General features: G+C 41.4%; 1 protein-coding gene across 1 annotated transcript; it reads right to left on the reverse strand.

The window, feature by feature from the left end:
* Positions 1–21,567: 21,567 nt before the first annotated feature.
* Positions 21,568–22,485, reverse strand: LOC141271047 (olfactory receptor 11L1-like). Its single transcript, XM_073681151.1, has one exon. It carries the CDS (start codon positions 22,480–22,482, stop codon positions 21,568–21,570), a length of 915 nt encoding a protein of 304 aa, XP_073537252.1. The 5' UTR covers positions 22,483–22,485.
* Positions 22,486–24,043: the final 1,558 nt, after the last annotated feature.

Consider the following 24,043-nt stretch of genomic DNA (forward strand, 5'->3'; position numbering starts at 1 on the left):
GGCCTAGGACTGATCCTTGAGGAACCCCGACAGTAAGAGGAAGTAGGGAGGAGGAGGAGCCGGCAAAAGACACAGAGAAGGAGCGGTCAGAGAGATAAGAGGAGAACCAGGAGAGAACCGTGTCCTTGAGGCCAATAGTGCGGAGCATAGTGAGGAGGAGCTGATGATCCACAGTGTCGAATGCTGCAGAGAGATCCAGGAGAATCAGCAGGGAGTAGTGACCATTAGATTTAGCTGTTAGTAGATCATTAGAGACTTTAGTGAGGGCAGTTTCAGTAGAATGTAAAGAGCGGAAACCAGATTGTAAAGGGTCAAGAAGAGAGTTGTCTGAGAGATAGCGGATTAGACGGGAGTGGACCAGGCGTTCCAGGAGTTTAGAGATAAAGGGAAGATTGGAAACAGGTCTGTAGTTGGCCGTGCAGTTCTGGTCGAGGGATGGTTTTTTAAGTAATGGTTGTATGCTGGCGTGTTTAAAAGAAGAGGGAAAGATACCAGATGAGAGGGAAAGGTTGAAAATTTTAGTTAGGTGAGAGGTGACAGCTGGAGCAAGGGACTGAAGGAGATGTGAGGGAATAGGGTCGCTGGTGCAGGTGGTAGGGCGAGAAGATGCAAGGAGCCTGATCACTTCATCTTCCGTGACTGGTTCGAAGTCAGAAAATGAGCAAGATACAATGTGGCGGGGGGGAGCATGCATAACATTTGGGGATTGGGAGAAAATTTCCTGTCGGATATGGTCAATTTTTTCTTTGAAATAGTTAGCCAGATCGTCAGCGCTGAGGTCGGTGGTCGGGGCCTGTGCTGTTTGATTGAGGAGAGAATGAAACGTGTCAAAGAGTCGTTTAGGATTATTGGAAAGTGAGATGATGAGGTTGTTAAACTAGGTTTGTTTGGAGAGGTGAAGGGCAGAGTTATATGTTTTCAGCATAAATTTATAGTGGAGGAAATCTTCGGGCAGATTTGATTTTCTCCACAGCCGTTCAGCGCACCTGGAGTACCTCTGGAGAAGACGTGTTTGAGGCGTGTGCCAGGGTTGTCGCCGTCTATGCCGAATTGTTCTTTGTGTAGGAGGTGCGGCTTCATCCAGGGCGCATAGCATTATTTTGTTATAATGCTTCAATGCAGAGTCGGGACATGAGAGGGAGGAGATTGGGGCCAATGATGATTGCAACCTTTTTATAAATTTCTGGGTGTTAATGGCGCGTAAATTTCTATAAGTGTGGACGGTGGGAGTGTCTTGAGTAGAGTCACAGTTCTTGACAGAGAATGAAAGAAGATTATGGTCAGAGAGTGGAAGGGGAGAGTTAGTAAAGTCATGTACTGAGCAAAGCCGGGAGAAGATCAGGTCCAATGTGTTCCCGTCCTCATGTGTAGGAGAATTAGCAAGCTGTGAAAGGCCGAAGGAGGAGGTTAATGATAAAAGATGCGTGGCAGATGGGGAAAGAGGATCGCCAATTGGGATGTTAAAGTCTCCCATGATTATCGTGGGATAGAAAATTTGTAAGCCAGGCAGCAAAGTGATCCAGGAATTGACGGGGGGGACCTGGGGGGCGATAGACAACCGCCACTCGCAGGGAGAAGGGCCGGTAGAGTCTGACTGTGTGGGCCTCAAAGGACGGGAAGATAAGGGAGGGTACAGGGGGGATAACCTGAAAAGTACATTTTGTTGAAAGAAGCAGACCAACACCTCCACCTGATCTGTTGTCAGGTCGCGGGGTATGAGAGAAATGTAGGCCACCATAGGAGAGAGCTGCAGCGGCGGTGGTGTCCGACTGCTGGATCCAGGTTTCAGTGAGAGCCAGAAGGTTGAGGGAATTAGAGAGGAAAAAGTCATGGATGTAAGAGAGTTTATTACAAGCTGAGCGTGCATTCCAAAGGGCACAGTTGAATGAGACAGAAGATATGCAGGGAATATTAATGAGATTAGCAGGGTTTCTGAATGTAACAGGGAAAGAGTTAGTGTTATTATTACTGGAGGGTCCTGGATTGGGAGAAATATCACCTGCGACTAATAGAAGGAAGATACAGAGAGTGAGCAGATGATTGAGTGATTTGTGAGAGCGTTTCCTGCGTTGTATGGTGGGAATGAATGGATCTGCGTGGTATAACATTGTGAAGAGAGCATGACAACTGTACATCGGAGAAGAGAGGAGTGAGGGATTAATATGGATGAAGTGTGCCGCATTTGTGGGAGAACGGTGAATGTGGATGATTGTAGCAACCAGAAAATAAATGGCACAGATACAAATGGTGAATACTGTTTGCCAAAAAGATGACCTGTAAGCAAGTTTGTTGGTTTGTCTTGCATGTCTTACCTGTCTCCTGCCACATGTGGAATTATATACTTAACAAAAAAGTGTGAAACAACTGAAAATATGTCTTATATTCTAGGTTCTTCAAAGTAGCCACCTTTTGCTTTGATGACTGCTTTGCACACTCTTGGCATTCTCTTGATGAGCTTCAAGAGGTAGTCACCAGAAATGATTTTCACTTCACAGGTGTGCCCTGTCAGGTTTAATAAGTGTGATTTCTTGCCTTATAAATGGGGTTGGGACCATCAGTTGTGTTGTGCAGAAGTCAGGTGGATACACCGCTGATAGTCCTACTGAATAGACTGTTAGAATTTGTATTATGGCAAGAAAAAAGCAGCTAAGTAAAGAAAAACGAGTGGTCATCATTACTTTAAGAAATGAAGGTCAGTCAGTCCGAAAAATTGGGCAAACTTTGAAAGTGTCCCCAAGTGCAGTTGCAAAAACCATCAAGCGCTACAAAGAAACTGGCTCACATGAGGACCGCCCCAGGAAAGGAAGACCAAGAGTCACCTCTGCTTCTGAGGATAAGTTTATCCAAGTCACCAGCCTCAGAACTCACAGGTTAACAGCAGCTCAGATTAGAGACCAGGTCAATGCCACACAGAGTTCTAGGAGCAGACACATCTCTACAACAACTGTTAAGAGGAGACTTTGTGCAGCAGGCCTTCATGGTAAAATAGCTGCTAGGAAACCACTGCTAAGGACAGGCAACAAGCAGAAGAGACTTGTTTGGGCTAAAGAACACAAGGAATGGACATTAGACCAGTGGAAATCTGTGCTTTGGTCTGATGAGTCCAAATTTGAGATCTTTGGTTCCAACCACCGTGTCTTTGTGCGACGCAGAAAAGGTGAACAGATGGACTCTACATGCCTGGTTCCCACCGTGAAGCATGGAGGAGGAGGTGTGATGGTGTGGGGGTGCTTTGCTGGTGACACTGTTGGGGATTTATTCAATATTGAAGGCATACTGAACCAGCATGGCTAACACAGCATCTTGCAGCAGCATGCTATTCTACCCGGTTTGCGTTTAGTTGGACCATCATTTATTTTTCAACAGGACAATGACCCCAAACACACCTCCAGGCTGTGTAAGGGCTATTTGACCAAGAAGGAGAGTGATGGGGTGCTACGCCAGATGACCTGGCCTCCACAGTCACCAGACCTGAACCCAATCGAGATGGTTTGGGGTGAGCTGGACCGTAGAGTGAAGGCAAAAGGGTCAACAAGTGCTAAGCATCTCTGGGCACTCCTTCAAGATTGTTGGAAGACCATTTCCGGTGACTACCTCTTGAAGCTCATCAAGAGAATGCCAAGAGTGTGCAAAGCAGTCATCAAAGCAAAAGGTGGCTACTTTGAAGAACCTAGAATATAAGACATATTTTCAGTTGTTTCACACTTTTTTGTTAAGTATATAATTCCACATGTGTTAATTCATAGTTTTGATGCCTTCAGTGTGAATGTACAATTTTCATAGTCATGAAAATACAGAAAAATCTTTAAATGAGAAGGTGTGTCCAAACTTTTGGTCTATACTGTATATATATATATACAGGGTGGTCCAAAAGTAGGTGGACAGAAAGTGTAATAAGATTATGAAGAGGGAGATTTATCAAAGATGGTGTAAAGTGAAACTGGCTCAGTTGCCTTTAGCAACCAATCAGATTCCACTTTTCATTCCTCACAGACTCTTTGGAAAATGAAAGCTGGAATCTGATTGGTTGCTAAGGGCAACTGAGCCAGTTTCACAGATAGATCTCCCCCAAATCTGTTTTCTTTTCAGATAATTCAGATAACACATAAGATCAAAGAAAATGGATTTTAACAGAGTATTATAAATCTCAAAATTCTGAATCTGTTGGAGCAAATTGGGTTGAAACATTTGGTACTCAAGCCCCAAAGAGACAAACCATTTACCGCATTTGTGACAAATTCAATGCCACTGGCTCAATCCTTAATGCTCCAAAAACTGGTCGACCCAAAACAGTCTGTACAGAAGATAATAACTTGTTGCTGAAACATTTGTTCAGAGTCCAAAAAAGTCAACCAGAAGAGCCTCATTGGAATTGGGAATTTCCCAAGCTTCTATCATGCGAATCCTGAAATCTATTGGGTGGAAAGCTTATCGGCCACGTCTAATTCATGGTTTACTGGAGGATGATCCAGACAGGCGGCTGCAATTTAGTGTTTGATAAATCTCCCCCCTTCATAACCTTATTACACTTTCTGTCCACCTACTTTTGGACCACCCTGTATATATATATATATATATATATATACAGTCATATGAAAAAGTTTGGGCACCCCTATTAATCTTAAGCTTAATGTTTTATAAAAATTGGTGTTTTTGCAACAGCTATTTCAGTTTGATATATGTAATAACTGTTGGACACAGTAATGTTTCTGCCTTGAAATGAGGTTTATTGTGCTAACAGAAAATGTGCAATCTGCATTCAAACAAAATTTGACCTGTGCATAAGTATGGGCACCCTTATCATTTTCTTGTTTTAAATACTCCTGCCTACTTTTTACTGACTTACTAAAGCACTTTTTTTGGTTTTGTAACCTCATTGAGCTTTGAACTTTATAGCCAGGTGTATGCAATCATGAGAAAAGCTACTTAAAGTGGCCACTTGCAAGTTGTTCTCCTGTTTGAATCTCCTCTGAAGAGTGGCATCATGGGCTCCTCAAAACAACTGTCAAATGATCTGAAAACAAAGATTATTCAACATAGTTGTTCAGGGGAAGGATACAAAAAGCTGTCTCAGAGATTTAACCTGTCAGTTTCCACTGTGAGGAACATAGTAAGGAAATGAAAGAACATAGGGACAGTTCTTGTTAAGGCCAGAAGTGTCAGGACAAGAAAAACATCAGAAAGGCAGAGAAGAAGAATGGTGAGATCAGTCAAGGACAATCCTCAGACCACCCCCAGAGAGCTGCAGCATCAACTTGCTGCAGATGGTGTCACTGTGCATCGGTCAACTATACAACGCACTTTGCACAAGGAGAAGCTGTATGGGAGAGTGATGCGAAAGAAGCCGTTTCTGCAAGGACGCCACAAACAGAGTCGGCTGAGGTATGCAAAAGCACATTTGAAGAAGCCTATTTCTTTTTGGAAGAAGGTCCTGTGGACTGATGAAACCAAGATTGAGTTGTTTGGTCATACAAAAAGGCGTTATGCATGGTGGCAAAAAAACACAGCATTCCAAGAAAAACACTTGCTACCCACAGTAAAATTTGGTGGAGGTTCCATCATGCTTTGGGGCTGTGTGGTCAATGCCGGCACTGGGAATCTTGTTAAAGTTGAGGGACGCATGGATTCCTCTCAGTATCAGCAGATTCTTGGCAATAGTGTTCAAGAATCAGTGATAAAGTTGAAGTTACGCAGTGGATGGATCTTTCAGCAAGACAATGATCCAAAACACCGCTCCAAATCTACTCAGGCATTCATGCAGAGGAACAATTACAATGTTCTGGAATGGCCATCCCAGTCCCCAGACCTGAATATCATTGAACATCTGTGGGATCATTTGAAGAGGGTTGTCCATGCTCGGCGACCATCAAACTTAACTGAACTGGAATTGTTTTGTAAAGAGGAATGGTCAAAAATACCTTCATCCAGGATCCAGGAACTCATTAAAAGCTACAGGAAGCGACTAGAGGCTGTTATTTTTGCAAAAGGAGGATCTACTAAATATTAATGTCACTTTTCTGGTGAGGTGCCCATACTTATGCACCTGTCAAATTTTGTTTGAATGCAGATTGCACATTTTCTGTTAGTACAATAAACATCATTTCAAGGCAGAAACATTACTGTATCCAACAGTTATTACATATATCAAACTGAAATAGCTGTTGCAAAAACACCAATTTTTATAAAACATTAAGCTTAAGATTAATAGGGGTGCCCAAACTTTTTCATATGACTGTATATATATAAAAATATTTTGGTAACGTGAAAATTCTACTAATCTTGGAGAATCAAATACTGCCAGATTTTTTTTACCTTACCCTGAATGTCATAAAAACAATACCCAAAAAAGAATGGTGGAATTTCAGTTTTATCACAACCCCACTTGGAGTTTTTTCCCATTTCTCAGTATATTGCATTGTAAAATTAATTCAAAGCTACAACTTATTCTGTAAAATTCAAGCCCTCATACGGTTAGGTAGATGGATAGGATTACAATAAGAAAAGGTTATGTCTCTTGGAAAGGGGGTGGAAAAAATGAAAAATGGAAAATTATCCAGTCATGAAGGGGTTGATGTTTTTTGAGAAAATGTGGATTGCAGAATATACAAAACATTTTTTTAACGTAGTTGCATTTAAAAGAAACAAGATAAAAATAAATATTCTAAACCAAGTTTAGGCTTCCATTCAACCATAGTATAGATTCAGATTGCTACCTTAACCCTTCACGTAAATATGGTGGCAATGGAATAGTGGCTTTTTGCAACTGCCAGATCCATTCCCTGCTTCAAAAAGAAATAATAAAACTGCCCCTATAAAAAGGATCTTCTCATAATTAATCTTCCAGGGTACACCACTCTTCTGCCACCCGGCTTCCTGGTTCTTCCTGAATATGCACAGCTCAGACCAGCAGCATGGTCGCACTGCTGATCCAAACTGAACACCCTACTATTCCGCTAGCAGGAGCAGCTTTGCCTTTACAGCCTGAGAGAAACGCAGGGTACCAAAGCTGGTCGGATCCAGCATCCCGCCAGTTTCAGAATGGCGTAAGCAGTCTAAAAAAAAAGAGCCTTCAAGTGACATGTGCTCTTTGCTTAGGTAACTGGCCACACTGAGACTGCAGAGATGGCCGGTAACCTAGGCAATGAGCAGTACACAACAATTTTTTAAATATCTTAGTTCTTGTACATGGAGAGGATTTTTGATTAGAGATAAATTGCAAAGTTGTTTGTTTTTACAAGAACTTTAAGAACTTGAATTAAGCCCTAAAAATTTGTTACACCTTAACCCCTTTACCCCCGAAGGCTGTTTGCACGTTAATGACCAGGCCAATTTTTACAATTCTGACCACTGTCACTTTATGAGGTAATAACTCTGGAACGCTTCAATGGATCCCACTGATTCTGAGTTTGTTTTTTCGTGACATATTGTACCTCATAATAGTGATAAAATTTATTTGATATGACTGGCGTTTATTTGTGAAAAAATCCGAAATTTCCCAAAAATTTTGAAAATTTCTCAATTTTCAAACTTTGAATTTTCATGCTCTTAAATCAGAGAGATATGTCACAAAATAGTTAATAAATAACATTTCCCACATGTCTTCTTTACATTAGCACAATTTTGGAACCAAGATTTTTTATTTTTTTTTGATAGGACGTTATAAGTGTTAAAAGTTGACCAGATATTTCTCATTTTTCCAACAAAATTTACAAAACCCTTCAGGTGCTTCACAGGAATTTTTGGAATGTTGAAGAAAACAATGAACATTAACCTTTTTTTCACAAAAATGTTACTTTAGACCCACATTTTTTTATTTTTGCAAGGGTAACACAAAAAAATGGACCACAAAATTTGTTGTACAATTTCTCCTGAGTAAGCCGAAACCCCATATGTGTGGGAAAACCACTGTTTGGGCGCATGGCAGGGCTCGGAAGGAAATGAGCATTTTTCAATGAAAAATTTGTGTGAATAATTAGCTGACGCCAGGTCACGTTTGTAGAGACCCAGATGTGCCTAAACAGTGGACACCCCCCACACGTGACACCATTTTGGAAACTAGACCCCTCAGGGAACTTATCTAGATGTGTGGCGAGCACCTTGAACCCCCAGGTGCTTCACAGAAGTTTATACCATTGAGCTGTAAAAATAAAATTTTCATATTTTTCCCACAAAAATGTTTTTCAGCCCCAAATTTTGCATTTTCATAAAGATAACAGGAGATATTGCACCATATAATTGGTTGTGCAATTTCTCCTGAATAAGCCGATACCCCATATGTGGGGGAAAACCACGTTTTGGGTGCATGGCAGGGCTCGGAAGGGAGTGAGCGCCATTTGACTTTTTGAATGTAAAATTTACTTGAATAATTAGCGGACGCCATGTTGCGTTTGGAGAACCCCTGAGTTGCGTAAACAGTGGAAACCCCCTACAAGTGACCCCATTTTGGAAACTAGACCCATCAGGGAACTTATCTAGACATGTGGTGAGCACTTTGAACCCTCAAGTGTTTCACAAAAGTTTATAATGTAGAGCCCTGAAAATAAAAAAATCACTTTTTTTTCACAAAAATTATATTTGGACCCAATTTTTTTATTTTCACAGGGGTAACAGGAAAAATTGGACCCCAAAAGTTGTTGTGCAATTTCTCCTAACTATGCTGATACCCCATATGTGGGGGGAAACTACTGTTTGGGTGCACGTCAGGGCTCGGAAGGGAAGGAGTGACGTTTTGGAATGCAGACTTTGATGGAATGGTCTGCGTGCATCATGTCACATTTGCAGAGCCCCTGATGTGTGTGCCTAAAGAGTGGAAATGCCCAACAAGTGCCCCCTTGGAAGCTAGACCCCACCCAATGAATTAATCTAGATGTGTGGTGAGCACCTTGGACCTCCAGGTGCTTCACAGAAAATTATAACATTGAATTGTGAAAATAAAAATCAAATTTTTTCCCACAAAAATGTTATTTTAGCCAAAAACGATTTTTTTCACAAGGGTAACATGTGAAAGTGGACTCCAAAATTTGTTGTGCTATTTCTCATGAGCACACAGATACCCCATATGTGGTCGAAAACTACTTTTGAGGCACAGTGCAAAGCTCAGAATGGAAGAAGCGCAATATTGGAGTTTATATTTTGCTGGGCTGGTTTGTGCCATGTCACATTGGCACAGCCTCTAAGGTTCCAGAACAGCAGGACCCCCCACAAGAGACCCCATTTTACAAACCTCTCAATGAATTCATCTAGGGGTGCAGTGAGCATGATGACACCACATATGCCTCACAGAATTTTACACCATAGGGCAGTGAAGAAAGAATAATTAGTAATTACATTTTTACCACCAAAGTTTTGTTTTAGTCGCAGATTTTACATTTTCACACTGTGAAATGGGTAAAAATGGCACCAAAATTTGTCACACAATTTTTACTGAATGTAGAAATACTCCATATGTGGCTGTACAGTACTGCTTAGCCACACGGCGAGACTCGGGAGGGACGGATCGCTATTTGCCTCCTGGAGCGCAGATTTTCCTAGAATAGTATGCAGACTCCATATACACAGCTCCTAAGTGCTAGAAGAGCAGACTCCTCCCTCAAGTGACCCCATTTTGTAAATTATACCCCCTTGGGAATTTATCTACAGATGTGGTTAGGATTTTAACTACATGGGTGCTTTCCAGAAACAAGCAGCAGTGGATGCTGCTGAGTGAAAATTGCAAACTGCCATTGTAGTGACCAGTACCGTATGCCCAGCTTGTGCTTCTGCAGACATGCACAAGTAAATTAGGCAGGCTCTCATCGCTACAGAAATGTTAAACATGTGGATGCTAACTGTGGTTTAGGCATACTGTGGGGCTCAAAAGGGAGGTGGGCATTTGTATTTGGGAGCACAGAATTTGCTAAATCTCTTTTGGGGGGCAAGGGCCATTTCTCTTTTCTAGAGCCTTTGTGCTACTAGTAACGTGGAAGCCCCCCATATTTCTGTTAACAGATGACAGACCTGAGTGGGGACTTGCTTTTTTTGTGGATTGAGTCGAAGCTTTTATTATGATCCAAAATATTATGTAAAATGTTCCCATTTATCTTGTGCTCTACGCTGAGCACTGATATCGGTGTTTCCATTTAAATCTCTGATTAACGTAATTCAGATGAAACCTTCCTTGTTGCTGGGGTTGGGCATGCCTCCCTCAGTGACAATTCTGGAAAAGCAGCAGATCTGTAACATTAGCAGAACTTGTGCTGGGCTTTATTGTTCTACTGTTACACATTCAGATATCAGTGCTTGTTGTTAAGTGCACACTGTTATCACTTTATTTGTATATAGGAATAATAGGACCTCTGTATAAGGACATGGCTTGAGAAAGTGAGAACTGCAGTGGATTAAGAGTACTTCTATGGAAAAGGCCAGGCGCTTGGGGTTTCTGATTTTTTAGGACTGATAACAGGTCAAAAGCTGACAGGAGGGGAGGAGAGGGAGCAGTTAACTGCTGTATAAAAATGAATTGGGCTGGAGAGAGCTGGCTAGTATCTCAGGAGTTAATTTGTCAGCCTTGAATGTAGCTACTGTGCAAACTCCAGGCTCTGGTGGTCAGTCTTCTTGACAACAAGCTGTACACTGTGTAGCTCTCACAACATAAGAATGACAGCAGATAAAAAAAGCAAGTCAAATGCAAACTTGCTTATTTTCATGCTGCCTAACTAAATATACCAATTTTATAACTAGTGTTGAGCGAGTATGTTCTATTAACTCTTTCGCCGAGTATGCTCGGGCCGAGCTCCCGAGTATTTACAGCTGCTCGGTGATAAGGTTAAATCTCTCCTGTGTGCATGATTTGCAACTGTTTGACAGCTTTATTACATGGGAGGAATGTCTATTTTTTACACATTCCTCCCATGTAATAAAGCTGTCAAACAGTTGCAAATCATGCAGCTGTAAATACTCGGAGCTCGGCCCGAGCATACTCGGAACAGAACATACTCGCTGAACCCTATTTATAACATGAGAATACCCCTTTGACCCTTATACACACGTGGTCAAAATTGTTTAATGAAAGAAAAACACACAATGATCACAGAAATAACTTGAATCTGACAAAAGTAATAATAAATTAAAAATCTATGAAAATGAACAAATGAAAGTCAGTCATTGCTTTTCAACCCTGCTTCCACAGAATTTAAAAAAAAAATTAAACTCATGAAATAGGCCTGGACAGAAATGATGGTACCCCTGAAAATAATGTGACAAAAGGGACATGTTTAAATCAAGTTGTGTCCACTAATTAGCATCACAAGTGTCTACAATCTTGTAATCAGCCTGTAGGCCTGTATATAGAGCTACAGATACTCACTGTGCTGTTTGATGACATGGTGTGTACGACACTCAACATGGACCGTAGGAAGCAAAGGAAAGAGTTGTCTCAGGAGATTAGAAAGAAATTATAGACAAGCATGTTAAAGGTAAAGGAGCTTATAAGACCATCTCTAAGCAGCTTGATGTTCCTGTGACTACAGTTGCACATATTATTCATAAATGTAATATCCATGGGACTGTAGCCAACCTCCCTGGATGTGGCCGCAGGAGGAAAATTGATGACAAATCAAAGAGACTGATAATATGAATGGTAACAGAAGAGCCCTGTATAACTTCTAAAGAGATTAAAGGTAAAATTCAAGCTCAAGGAACATCATTGTCAGATCGCACCATCCATCGTTGTTTGATCCAAAGTGGACTTCATGGGAGACGACGAAGGAGAACACCATTGTTGAAAAAAAATCATAAAAAAGCCAGACTGGAATTTGCCAAACTACATGTTGACAAGCCTCAAAGCTTCTGGGAGAATGTCCTATGGACAGATGAGACAAAAATGGAAGTTTTTGGCAAGGCACATCAGCTCTATGTTCACAGACAGAAAAATTAAGCATATCAAGAAAAGAACACTGTCCCTACTGTGAAACATGGAGGAGTCTCTGTTATGTTCTGAGGCTGCTTTGCTGCATCTGGCACAGTGTGTCTTGAATCTGTGCAAGGTACAATGAAATCTAAAGACTATCATGGGATTCTAGAAAGAAATGTGCTGCCCAGTGTCAGAAAGCTTGGTCTCAGTCGCAGGTCATGGGTCTTGCAACAGGATAATGACCCAAAACACACAGCTAAAAATACCCAAGAATGGCTAAGAGGAAAACATTAGACTATTCTGAAGTGGCCTTCTATGAGCCCTGACCTAAATCCTATTGAGCATCTTTGGAAAGAGCTGAAACATGCCGTCTGGAAAAGGCAACCTTCAAACATGAGACAACTGGAGCAGTTTGCTCATGAGGAGTGGGCCAAAATACCTGTCGAGAGGTGCAAAAGTCTCATTGACAGTTACAGGAATCATTTGATTGCAGTGCAACAAAATATTAAGTTAAGAGTACCATCATTTCTGTCCAGGCCTATTTCATGAGTTGAATTTTTTTTTAAATTCTGTGGAAGCAGGGCTGAAAAGCAGTGTCTGACTTTCATTTGTTCATTTTCAAAGATTTTTAATTTATTATTACTTTTGTCAGATTCAAGTTATTTCTGTGACCATTGTGGGTTTTTCTTTCATTACACGAGGGGTACCAACAATTTTGACCACGTGTGTATCTCCAAGCTAAAAGGCAAATATGAGCCAATGTAGTTGGAGTAGCACCAAGCAGCTTTCTTATACCAGTCATGGCTTCAGTTCAGGGTCGTTCACACAAGAAAACTCAAGACAATTCTTTATAGCATGTTAATATGTACATTTTTTTGCAAATCAGAAGTACATTTAAAAGGAGTCTGTCAACCCCAAAATGCATTTTAAATAGGCTATACAGTTTTGCATTTGATAAAGCCCCTATAAAAACCATACAAGCATTGTACCTGTTACTGGTACAAGGCCTGAGAAAATAACTTTTAATTTGTATGCAAAGAGGCTAAGGTGCACAATTGGCAGGGCAAAAGTTTGGTGCAACGTTATGCCTCCATGTTGGCATATTGGGATCCTTCCCCCTTTTCTGATTGACAATGCTCGCTTCCCAGAGCAAGCGTTGTCTGAATGCGGCAGGTGTGTGTGCGCATGCATACTGCCTGTGCCTGGCTGCAAGCCGAAACAGTGGTTGGACGTGTTCTCCTCCCTATCTTCTTTTTGCTGATACCTGCGGCACGCTGTAAAAACACACCTGGAAGTGCAGCGAGAGACTTAAGAGAACTCCTTTCTCCTTGCTTCACTTCCAGGCAGGGTCGATATCAGAATATTACTACCTTTACTGTTGTATGGGCCCGGTGAATAGAAGTAAAGAGGGGGGGCCTGAATCCAGTCCACTTGTGATTACTGTTTTACCTCTACAATATACACTATATACAGAGCTCCTGTGTATAATGTCATCAGTGATCACTGTATTACCTGTGCACTATACACTATATACAAAGCTCCTGTGTATAATGGCCCTGGTGATTTCTGTATTACCTATACACTATATACAGAGCTCCTGTGTATAATGTCACTGGTGATCACTATATTACCTGTACACTGACACTATATACAGAGCTTCTGTGTATGTCACTGGTGATCACTATATTACCTGTACACTTACACTATACACTGTGTACACAGGTCCTGTGTATAATGGTACTTATGGTAACATTAGTATTGTGTTTTTTTTTTTATTAATGATCAGTATTGTAGTATTTGGTCACTGTGGTGGTAATATATGGTCTGGTCATGGTGTGGCGGCATTTGTTCCTTGTATGTGTTATTATTTGGTTACTGTGTGGTGGTAATATGTGGTCTGGTTATGGTGTGGCGGTATTTGTTCCTTGTATGTGGTATTATTTGGTCACTATATGGTGGTAATATGTGGTCTGGTCATGATGTGGTGGTATGTGTCCCTTGTATGTGGTATTATTGGTCACTATGTGGTGGTAATATGTAATCTGGTCATGCCATGGCAGTATTTGTTCCTTGTATGTAGTATTATTCTGTCAATATGTGGTGGTAATATGTGGTCTTGTCATGGTGTGGCGGTATTTGTTTCTTGTATGAAGTACTATTTGGTCACTATAATAATATTTAGTCTGGTCATGGTGTGGCGGTATTTCTCCCTTGTACATGGTATTATTCAGTTATTATGTGGTGGTAATATGTGGTCCTGCCATGGTGTGATGGTATTTGTCCCTTGTATGTGGCATTATTGGTTATTTTAAAACATGTATGTGACACATTTACTTAAAGGAAAATAAATAAAATATACCTAAAAAGAGTATTGGATGTTTTAAGAAATGTTTAATAGGTTAGAGTAGAGTAGGGCCGGCCAATAGATTCTACCTTGTTGTGATGACAGGCTTAAAAAATCTTTTGGCCAAAACAAAAGCTGATGGCTATGTATGTGATCTGGTGTTCGATGGGAACTGTTAATGTGTGATTGGTGAGGACGTGGTACAAAAGTGAAGTTTTTCCAAAAGTGGGTGCTGGGACTGTGGAAGGTTTGAGGGGTGGAGGCAGAGCTGGGGTGAAGCCTGGGCAGAGTCTCAAGGGGGCGCAAAAATTTTGCCGGTATGGGGCCTTGAAATTCCAACCCTGCTTCCAGGTGTATTAGTATAGCGAGCTGCACCAGCAGAAAGAAGAAACGAAGGAGAATGCACCCAGCCACTGTGCGTATGCGGCTAGGGACAGTCAATATCAGTACACATGCGCTAACATGCCGGCAGCATTCAGAAAGTGCTTGCTCTGGGAAGCATTATTGTTGTGAAGACAAAGCAAAGTCTACTTATACATAACAGGATAAAAAGGTCAGCACAATGTAGGAAATCTTGTAGATTTTTGCTGCCTCCTAGTACAATTGCCTTTTAAATACTTCATTCAGTCCTAAATCCATTGTTATATATCTGGGGATTCTTCATTGCTTTCCTATTACACAAATTAGAAAAATATTTATCATTGTGTGTTGTGTAATTATCAGAAAATTACAGGACACATGAGAGCAGTCGTTTCACATAATAATGCAAACATCTAATGTGGAGAAGAAGTTATGATATTTGTATTAGGAACATTGCTAGCACTTCTATTGAGCAAGTCAATATCATTTAAGACAACAGGTAAGCTTGAATGACATCAACAAATAATGGTACGTTTGGTATCTGTACTAGAGAACTTATACCCTTCACATGCAGATAACGTAGCTAACCTGGCCATCTGTCAATTATCTGGTTCGGTTTCAGATACCGACAGGCAGTTGCACCCGTTACAGGGGAAATTTAGTATAACATGCTAGTGTTTCAAATGAATGATGAATCATGTAATACATAGATGAATCAGGACTGTTTCTCGACTCTGGTTAATAGACTTACAGTAGAAATTAATGGTAGACTCCCCTATAAAGTTTATATCCACTAATATTTGATTTGGAAAGGGGTTGTGTTATAAATAGTGATGAGCGACCGTGCTTGTATAAACGGTTATTCAAGCATGCTTGGGTGCTAACCCAGTATCTTCGACGGACTCAAAAAATAGATTCGAGTTGCTGCACCTGTTTGTCAGCCCTAGAACGCATGACCATAAAATCTACACTTTCACATACTTGGGGCCTTTTAGGCCCGTGTGCAAATAACATGGAATAACTCAAACAAAAATGACAAACAACTATATACCTGAGGAATACCTAGAGTTTCAAAATTCTAACTAAAGAAATCTAGCAGAAAATAGAAAACAATTAACAGGGCGGGCCTGCGAGGCCCCAGGTATGCGTTCTAGGGTTAGGCAATCCATGTATGTGTTGTGGCTGTCTAACAGACGAGCAACATGCAGCTGCGGCAACTCAAACCTATTTTTTTGAGCACACCGAAGATACTCGGTTAGCACCCGAGCTTGCTCGAATAACCTCTTATCCGAGCACGCTCGCTCATCGCTAGTTATAAAACTACTTCTATAAGTCAATTAACAATCTTAAAAGACATGATGTTAGAACACCTTGTTGGACCGGTGAAATTATAGAAGAAAATGCACAATGTTTAAAGATTTTTAATTGTGTAAAGCAGTCATCGTCAACCTGTGGTTCCAGAGCCACATGTGGCTCACGTGCCCATGTGTCACTCACGGTGTGGGAAAGACTAAGTGCAATACAAAGGGATGAGGGAAAGGTAGCCCAAACGCTAGGGAAAGGGGGAGTGGAGACCACTAGGGAGATCAAATATCACCCTACCTATCCTACCATCCCTATATAGGTTCCACACCTATCGCCAAACAGGAAACCTAATCCCTGTATATCTCTAGAGCTAGGCCCTAGATAGGGAGGGGGGTGAGCACTGGTCAGGCCCCACTATGAACTAAAAACAACAAGGTAGACAAACAAAGGAGAAAAACTTAGCTTGAGCAGACACCAGAGAGATAACACCAAACATACTCCAAGGGCACCAGAGAGGAAGCTAGCCGACGGCTACTGCTCCAAGCCTTCACAAGGGAAAATGGAAATATCACTGGTGACTCCTTGAAGCAGACTGAAAGTTTATAAACACTCAGACTAGAGTGTGTCAATCGGAGCAGGAGGGAGGTTGTCGCAGGGTCCAAAAGTAAGAAGGATTAAGAAGATGACTGCAATGCCAAATGCAGTGACCTTCTGCAGCCAGATCCAGAGCGACTGTCTGTTACATCTGACACACCCATGACACTATGATGTGCGTCTCGCAACTGTCTGCTAACTTGTTGCATTAGTACCAGGTCTAGCAAACAGCTATGAAAAGCAGATCTTCAGATGGTGACATTTGTGATGTGAGTAGCACCACACAAAAGAACAGATCCGGAGCCACATATACAGGCTTTGCAATTGGAGAAATAAGGTTAAAGGGGTTGTCCACTACTTTCACATTGATGCCCTAGGATAGGGCATTAATGTATGAGCGGCCGGGGTCCCTCACGCGGCACCCCTGCCTATCAGTTGTTATGCTGTCACCGGTGCTGGCGGCGGCCTCCGGCCGTAAGTCCTTACTTGCGGTGCTTGGCCGTCAAGTTGTAGTGGCTGGCGCTTGTTACTACACATCTGCCTCCCATACAATTGACGCCGACGACACAGATAACAGCTGATCGGCGGTGGTGCCACGTGCAGGACCCCTGCCGATCATACATTGATGCCTTATCTTAAGGATAAGGCATCAGTGTGAAAGTAGTGGACAACTTCTTTAAGTTCTAAACTGGACATAGGATGATACCTCCAGATAGAGGAGGTGATTGAAGCTAGATGCAATAGCATGGTGGGAGTGCTTGATGCAAGAATTCTCAGTCAGGATAAGTTGGGAACCCCTGGATACAATTATACTGCCTTAATGTGGATTCTGTGGGGAAGCATTGCCGGTCAATATACCAATAAAGGGTATGTGTGCTCGTTCAGAATTTGAAGCAGAAATTTCTGCAGCGTTTCTGCATCTCCTTTGCAGGAAAAACACTGTAGAAAAAACACGCGGTTTGCCACAGTTTTGACACGTTTTTTGAAGTGTTTTTAATGCGTTTTTGTACATCAGTGAATGTTTTTTGGAGCTAAATAAAGTTATTTGAAAAGGAACTTGGAACATTGTTTTAACCCTTGGATTAACATCAGAACTGGGGTGAGTATATTGGTTAATTTAAGAATGTGTCTGTTGTATTTCAAATAAAGTGTTTGCTCTATGTCTGTGTGTTTATTTAACTCTTTTACTTTAATTAGGTTTGGTAATGAAAGGGTCTGATTGACACCTTGTCATCACCAAACAAAAGAGCTAGGTGTCAGCTAATCCCATTCACCCAACCTTCATTAGCATTCCCATTCATGTAATTTGTGGGGCAGCTGTGAGCTGCTATTTTTAGCCTAGGAAGGTGCCATTAGGCAAACATGGTCTCTGGCTATTATTAACAGCTCACAGCTGTTTTGTTAGCCGCTATGTCCCCCTGATCAGCAACAAGCAGCGCTTTGGATGCAGCGTATTTTTGCTGCGTCTAAAACGCGGTGTTCTAATGCCACACTTTTGTTGTCGGTACATGTGAACCAACCACATATAATGACACTTCAATCTGTCAAAATCTGAAGGGGAGACTAGTGTGTCCGCTACAGAAATTGACATGCTGCGAGTGAGCTTGGGTACGTGGCCACTATCAGGAGCCGCTGCAGGTTTGACGCTGCATGTTTATACAGCATCAAACCCCCAGCGTCCAGATGTTAGGGCATAGTGGATGGGATTTCTGAGGCTGCGAATCACCCGTGGAAACTGACATGCGGCGCGTCTTTCAGGACCGCAGTATGTCAAATTCTCTTGTGGAGTCGCTAGTCTCCACAACAAAAATTTGACCATTAGAATGTAAATACACATGGTTCAGTGAACACATACGGATTTACCTGCGTTCAATAGAATGCAATGTTTTGGATGCAGCAAAATATGCGTCCAAAGTACTGCTACGTCTGGATCATGGGCACAGAGCCTAAAATTAAAAAAAAAATGGTGTGGGCTCCCGTGTCATTTTTATAATCAGCAGAGGGAAAGCCGATCACTGTGGGCTAATATTAGTAGCCGGAGGAAGGGGCCATTATCCAACAATGTTCCCTGGCTATTAATATCAGCCCACAGCTGTTTGTTTAGCCTTAACTGGCTAGATTACAAGGTGATGCCAAAAAAAACTTGACGTAGGGTCCCCCTATAAATGCTAACCAGAAAAGGCTAAACAAACAGCTGCGGGCTGATTTTAATAGCCAGGGAAGGGGCCATAGATACTAGCCCCCTTCGCGACTAATAATATCACCCCTCAGCAGTCCAAGAAATGGCGCATCCATAAGATGCGCCAAATCTGGCACTTCGCCTCCGCTCTTCCCACTGCCCTGTAGCGGTGGCGAGTAGGGTAATGGGGTTTGGGTTCATGTCAGCCTTGTATTGGCGGCTGACATGAAGCCAAGGTTAGTAATGGAGGGCGTCTAGAAGATGCCCCCATTACTAATTGCGTACTAAAGTTTACAATGTTTTTTCAATAAAAGACACGGCCAGAATAAAGTATTTTAATGAAATAAAAATACACACGGTTTTAATAATTTTTTGATTATACGCTCTGTCCCCGAATCCCTCGTCTCCTGAAAAAAAATAAAAATAAAAAACAACCATATCCTTCACCTATCTGCCATCATGACGTAGTCCATTGGATTGTCCCTCGGCGATCCGGGTCACTTCTACAGCAGTGACATCAGCAATCACTGATGTCACTGTTGTAGAAGACAGCAATGTACACTGACAGGGGTGGAAAATCATTCCTGTCAGTGTACGTGCTGCTGCAGGAGTGAGGTCACATGGGTTCATCAGCTGAAGATCAGTACTGTCTTCAGAATGTACAGTACATTCTTGAGACTGTTCCCACGCAACACCGGTGCCGTAAAGTGAGATCTTCAACTGAGGGCTCACTTGACTGCAGGTCCTGGCAGCACAGCGATGTACACTACTAGGAGCGAGCACGCTCCCAGTAGTGTACCGCCGGTTACCTAGCTGATGACATCACGAGGACCAAGGATCGGGAGGATGCCGGGTAGCATTTATTTTTAATTTTTTACTTTTTTTTTTTTTACACCGTGCTCAGTCCCAGCTTGGCTGAGGAGACTACTACTCCCCTCAGCCCTCAGCAAGAGCGGCGATCAGATCAGGGGAGTAGTAGCCCATCCGACCCAGGTACCACTCGCAGCATTTTTGCAGCGCTTCCGCGGCCCATTGACTTTTAATTCAACCATGATAAATCCGCAGGTATAAATATTATACCTGCGCGTTTTCTGCGGTTCAATTAAAGTCGATGGATGGGAAGCGCTGCATAGAAAGGAAATGCTGCATTTTAAAATGCAATGGCAATCCTGAGCGGAAATTTCCGCATCATGTGCGCAGCGCATCAGGATTGCCATTGCATTAGCTGGTAGACTGATTACCAAGCGTTTTTGATGCATTTCCGTGCCGAAAAACTGCAGCGAAAATGCTACGTGTGCACTTAACCAAAGGGGGCTCTGGGTATTACTACTGTGGTGGAGGCATGAGCTGGATGTCACTACTCGGGGTGGAAGGATGGCTCTGGATGTGGCTCGCGAACCTCTTTTAGAGCTGAATTTGACTCTTAGGCCACAGCCCCACTATCAGTATTTGGTCGGTATTCGGTCAGTATTTTTCTCAGGAGTGGGAGCCAAAACCAGGAGTGGGTGATAAATGCAGAATTGGTGACTTGTTTCTATTATACCTTTTCTCTGATTGTTCCTCACCTGGTTTTGGCTCCCACTCCTGAGAAAAAACACTGACCGAATACTGACCAAATACTGATAGTGGGGCCATGGCCTTAAGTTAAGAAAGGTTGGGTATCACTGTTGTGAAACATATTTAATGAAACCCAGGTAAAGTGGCAGCCTACTACTTTGACAATGATGACCTATCTTAGGACAATCAATGTCAGATTGTTGAGGGTCTTAAACCTGCCACCCCCAAGTACAGTGTTATCAGCTACAATGGTGGCTAGATGTAAACAGTGTATAGAATAGAGTCAGAACAGCACAGCTCCATACACTGCTTAGTGGCAGCACTTGGGTACTGCAGTTCAGCTCTTATTCCAAGCTAAATATACAAGTGAATGGGATTGAGTGAAGAACAGTGGAGCGGCCAGTTCTGTGTAGTTTTAGCTCCGTACAGTGTTTACATGCCGGTTGTTGGACCCCCACTGATCTGATATTGAGCATCAAAGAAGCAGAGTACCTAGGGCAAGTAGATGGATAAGCAGTTTTCATACATCTATGGAAGAATTTATCTCATAAAGTCAAAAGAATGAACAGGTACCATGATTTTCTTCCCTTTATTCATAAACTTTACTTAAAAATACCTACAGTAGTCACAGATGTTGGGAGATGATTTCTACTACCCCTTTTTTCACCCTCTACTGTTTTTATTGCTATTTTCTTTGTTCTATTCTCTACAAATAATTCTCTACTTTGTCTTCTTTTTTGGTTGGTGGCTCAATTATCCCCTGTAAAAGGGAGACTTTCATATGCAGAACTTCACAGTATGTGTTACTTTCTTCTTAGTAATTATTGGTGACTTCAGTTCTTCCTTTGATTCATGTGAGTGATTATGTGTAATTCACATTTCTTCAAACATTGATCCTAAATATTTTAGTAGTCAAATGTTTTTTTTTTAGTTTTCTACATCATGCTTTATTTTGAAAATTCAATCAATATAGAATGAACATACATTGGACAAATTGAATACCACAGTAAATAGAAGGAGATCCCACATTCATCTCATCTATTATTAAGAGCAGAGATAGGCTACAAAGATTGCCTCTTACTCTGGAGGATGCTTTATACAGAAAGCCCAATAGTTTTTCTGGGTACTGTGTAATACCTCACTTTTCCTGTGGTGGCACTGCAGGAATATGAAACCCTTCCACTATTAGATTCCCCAAGAGATTATCGGTAATCAGAATACTTTTGGAGGATGTTTCTAACAAGTAAAACTTGTACACAGCAGAGAATCCCTTTCAATATCTAGGTTAATGACGGAATAATCATAGGAGATTGATAGTTAAAATTGGATACAATTTTATTATTGAGAAAAACATTTTCTGAATGCAATCTTTATGTCCTGGTTTCTGAAGCTATATATCATAGGGTTAAATAAAGGGGTGATTAAAGAATGTAATAGGGAAACAATCTTATTAATAATCAAGGACTGTCCTCGAGATGGAATCATATATTTAGCTATTAATGTCCCATAAAATGCCCCCACAACAATAAGATGAGAACTGCAGGTAGAAAAGGTTTTTTGTTTGCCAATTGTAGATGGGATCTTAGCTATAGCGAAGAAGATATAAACATAGGTTCCAATGATAAAAGCACAAGGAAGGATAAATGTTGGCATAGATAATAAAAAGACTTCCAGTTCAACAAAAGAAGTGTCCGAGCAAGAAAGCTTCTGAAGAGGTAAAAGGTCACAGTAGACATGGTCAATGATATTACCACGGCAAAAATTAAACTTTGAAACAGGTATGATTCCTGTAATATTAAGAGTAAGACCCAGTAACCATGGCCATAGTGAAAGACAGTTTTGAAATTTAAGGTCCATGATACTAGAGTATCTTAAGGGGTTACAGATAGCCAGGTATCGATCATAGGACATCACTGAAAGAAGAAAACACTCCGTAATAATTGTACCAGTGAAGAAGTAAAATTGGATGATGCAGCCTATGTAAGTCATTGTTTTACCTCCGTACAGAATGGCACCAAGCATGTTGGGAACAACATTCGTGCTAATCACAAGGTCAGAAAAGGAAAGATGGCACAGGAAGTAATACATGGGGAATTGGAGCTTACTGTTGACTAAAACAAGGACAATGATCATAAGGTTTCCTATAACTGTGAAAAAAAAGATGATCAAGAAGAGAATGAAAAATAAAATATTGAAACCGTGAAGGTTTCCGAAACCCAAAAGAATAAATTCTGTAACTTTTGTTTCGTTCATTGTAGACAATGAACGTTTAGACGATTGATATACCATGTATTCTAGATAGAGGGAAAATATAGTAGAGAACAATCGGTCATAACCTCAATATCACTGACAGGAGAAGTGAATAACATTAAAGGGGTTTTCCCATGAACAAAAGTTAATTTTAAACAATAGATCTTGGAATAATAATAAGTTCCACAATTGAATGCAATTAAATAAAATGTTCCTGTGCTGAGATAATCTTATAAATGTTCCCCTGCTGTGTACTGTGTAATGGCTGTGTCTGACCGTGTACAGAACATGGTCTGATCATACCACAGCTCCTGGGCAGGGGAGGGAGAAAAAGAGAATATAGACTTTACAACAGGGGATCACAGCTGATTCTTTCTTTGAAGTAAAACATTGTTTAAAAACAGGCAGAGAAATGTTTTACCTCACAAAAAGAATCAGCTGTTATTCCCTGCTGTAATATCTGTTTACTCATGTACCCCCACCTTAATATAAAATACCAATCCCTGGTATTTTATATTAAGGTGGGCGTGATTTAAGTAGTAGATGTGTATAACTGGTCAGAGGTGGGACAAATCTGTTGTGCAGCTGGGGCATGATGCCACAGCTCATCTAATGCATGCTGAGTTGCAGTATTCTCTACACCAGAAATATCTCTCCAGTCTTAATGAATTAAGAGCGTCTGACTCCAGCATTCCTCCTCATCAAGACTAGCAAGAAAATCGTTGGTCTCGATGTTTCAGAGCCTAATTATCTTAAGATAATGGCACTTGTACAAGTGTACAATATATTAGGCTGCAAGTGAGAGATGTTGATGCGTTAAAAGCCTGTAAAATGGCCAACTTTGTCAGAGGCAAAATTGTGATGGTTAGACCACTGGATCAGAGCATTTCCAAAATGGAAGATCTTGTGGAGAGGCCTGGACTAATGAATCACATTTTGTTTTATATCATATAGATGATGGGGTACATGTGCATCACTTACCTGGGGAAAAGATAGCATCACTATTCAGGATGAATTATAGAAAGAAGACAAGTCGGCGGAGGCAGTGTGATGCTGTAGGCACTGTTCTGTTGGAAAATATTGGGTCCTGGCATTCATGTGGATGTTTCTTGTTATGTACCACCTAACTAAACATTGTTGTGTAAGGAGATGGACATACTGCCCACATTTCCACTTAAAGACACATGTATTATTGTAATGTGTATTGTGACATTCATTATTAGTGACAAAGTTTTATTCTGCCCAACAGTAGAGTAAGTTACGGTTAATGTTTGGGACTAGCCCAGAGTGGGAGTGGAAAAGTGAAGGGACAGAGACCGTTTCCTTCTAGAACTTCAGATAGGGCTCAGCATGCAACAGAAGCAGACCTATGGTCTGACTAGTCAGCAGAGCCACTTGACGTGGGTGACCCTGATATGAGTGGAGACTGAAGAAGAGGATAGCAAGATCCGGAGTAGAGATGAGGAAAAACTACAGAAAGACAGAGTGAGGCAATGGAGACTGGTCCTGAGATAGGACACCGAGCCTAACAGTACTGCCCTAAGTATTCAAGCCGGAGAGGTAA

Source organism: Phyllobates terribilis, unplaced genomic scaffold (genome assembly GCF_046119375.1).
Source record: "Phyllobates terribilis strain yellow unplaced genomic scaffold, ASM4611937v1 Scaffold_5__5_contigs__length_657084704, whole genome shotgun sequence".
Lineage (NCBI taxonomy): Eukaryota > Metazoa > Chordata > Amphibia > Anura > Dendrobatidae > Phyllobates > Phyllobates terribilis.

Bases quoted from the DNA above. Each gene is read 5' to 3' on its own strand.
- LOC141271047 (XM_073681151.1), bottom strand. From the start codon at position 22,482: ATGAACGAAACAAAAGTTACAGAATTTATTCTTTTGGGTTTCGGAAAC.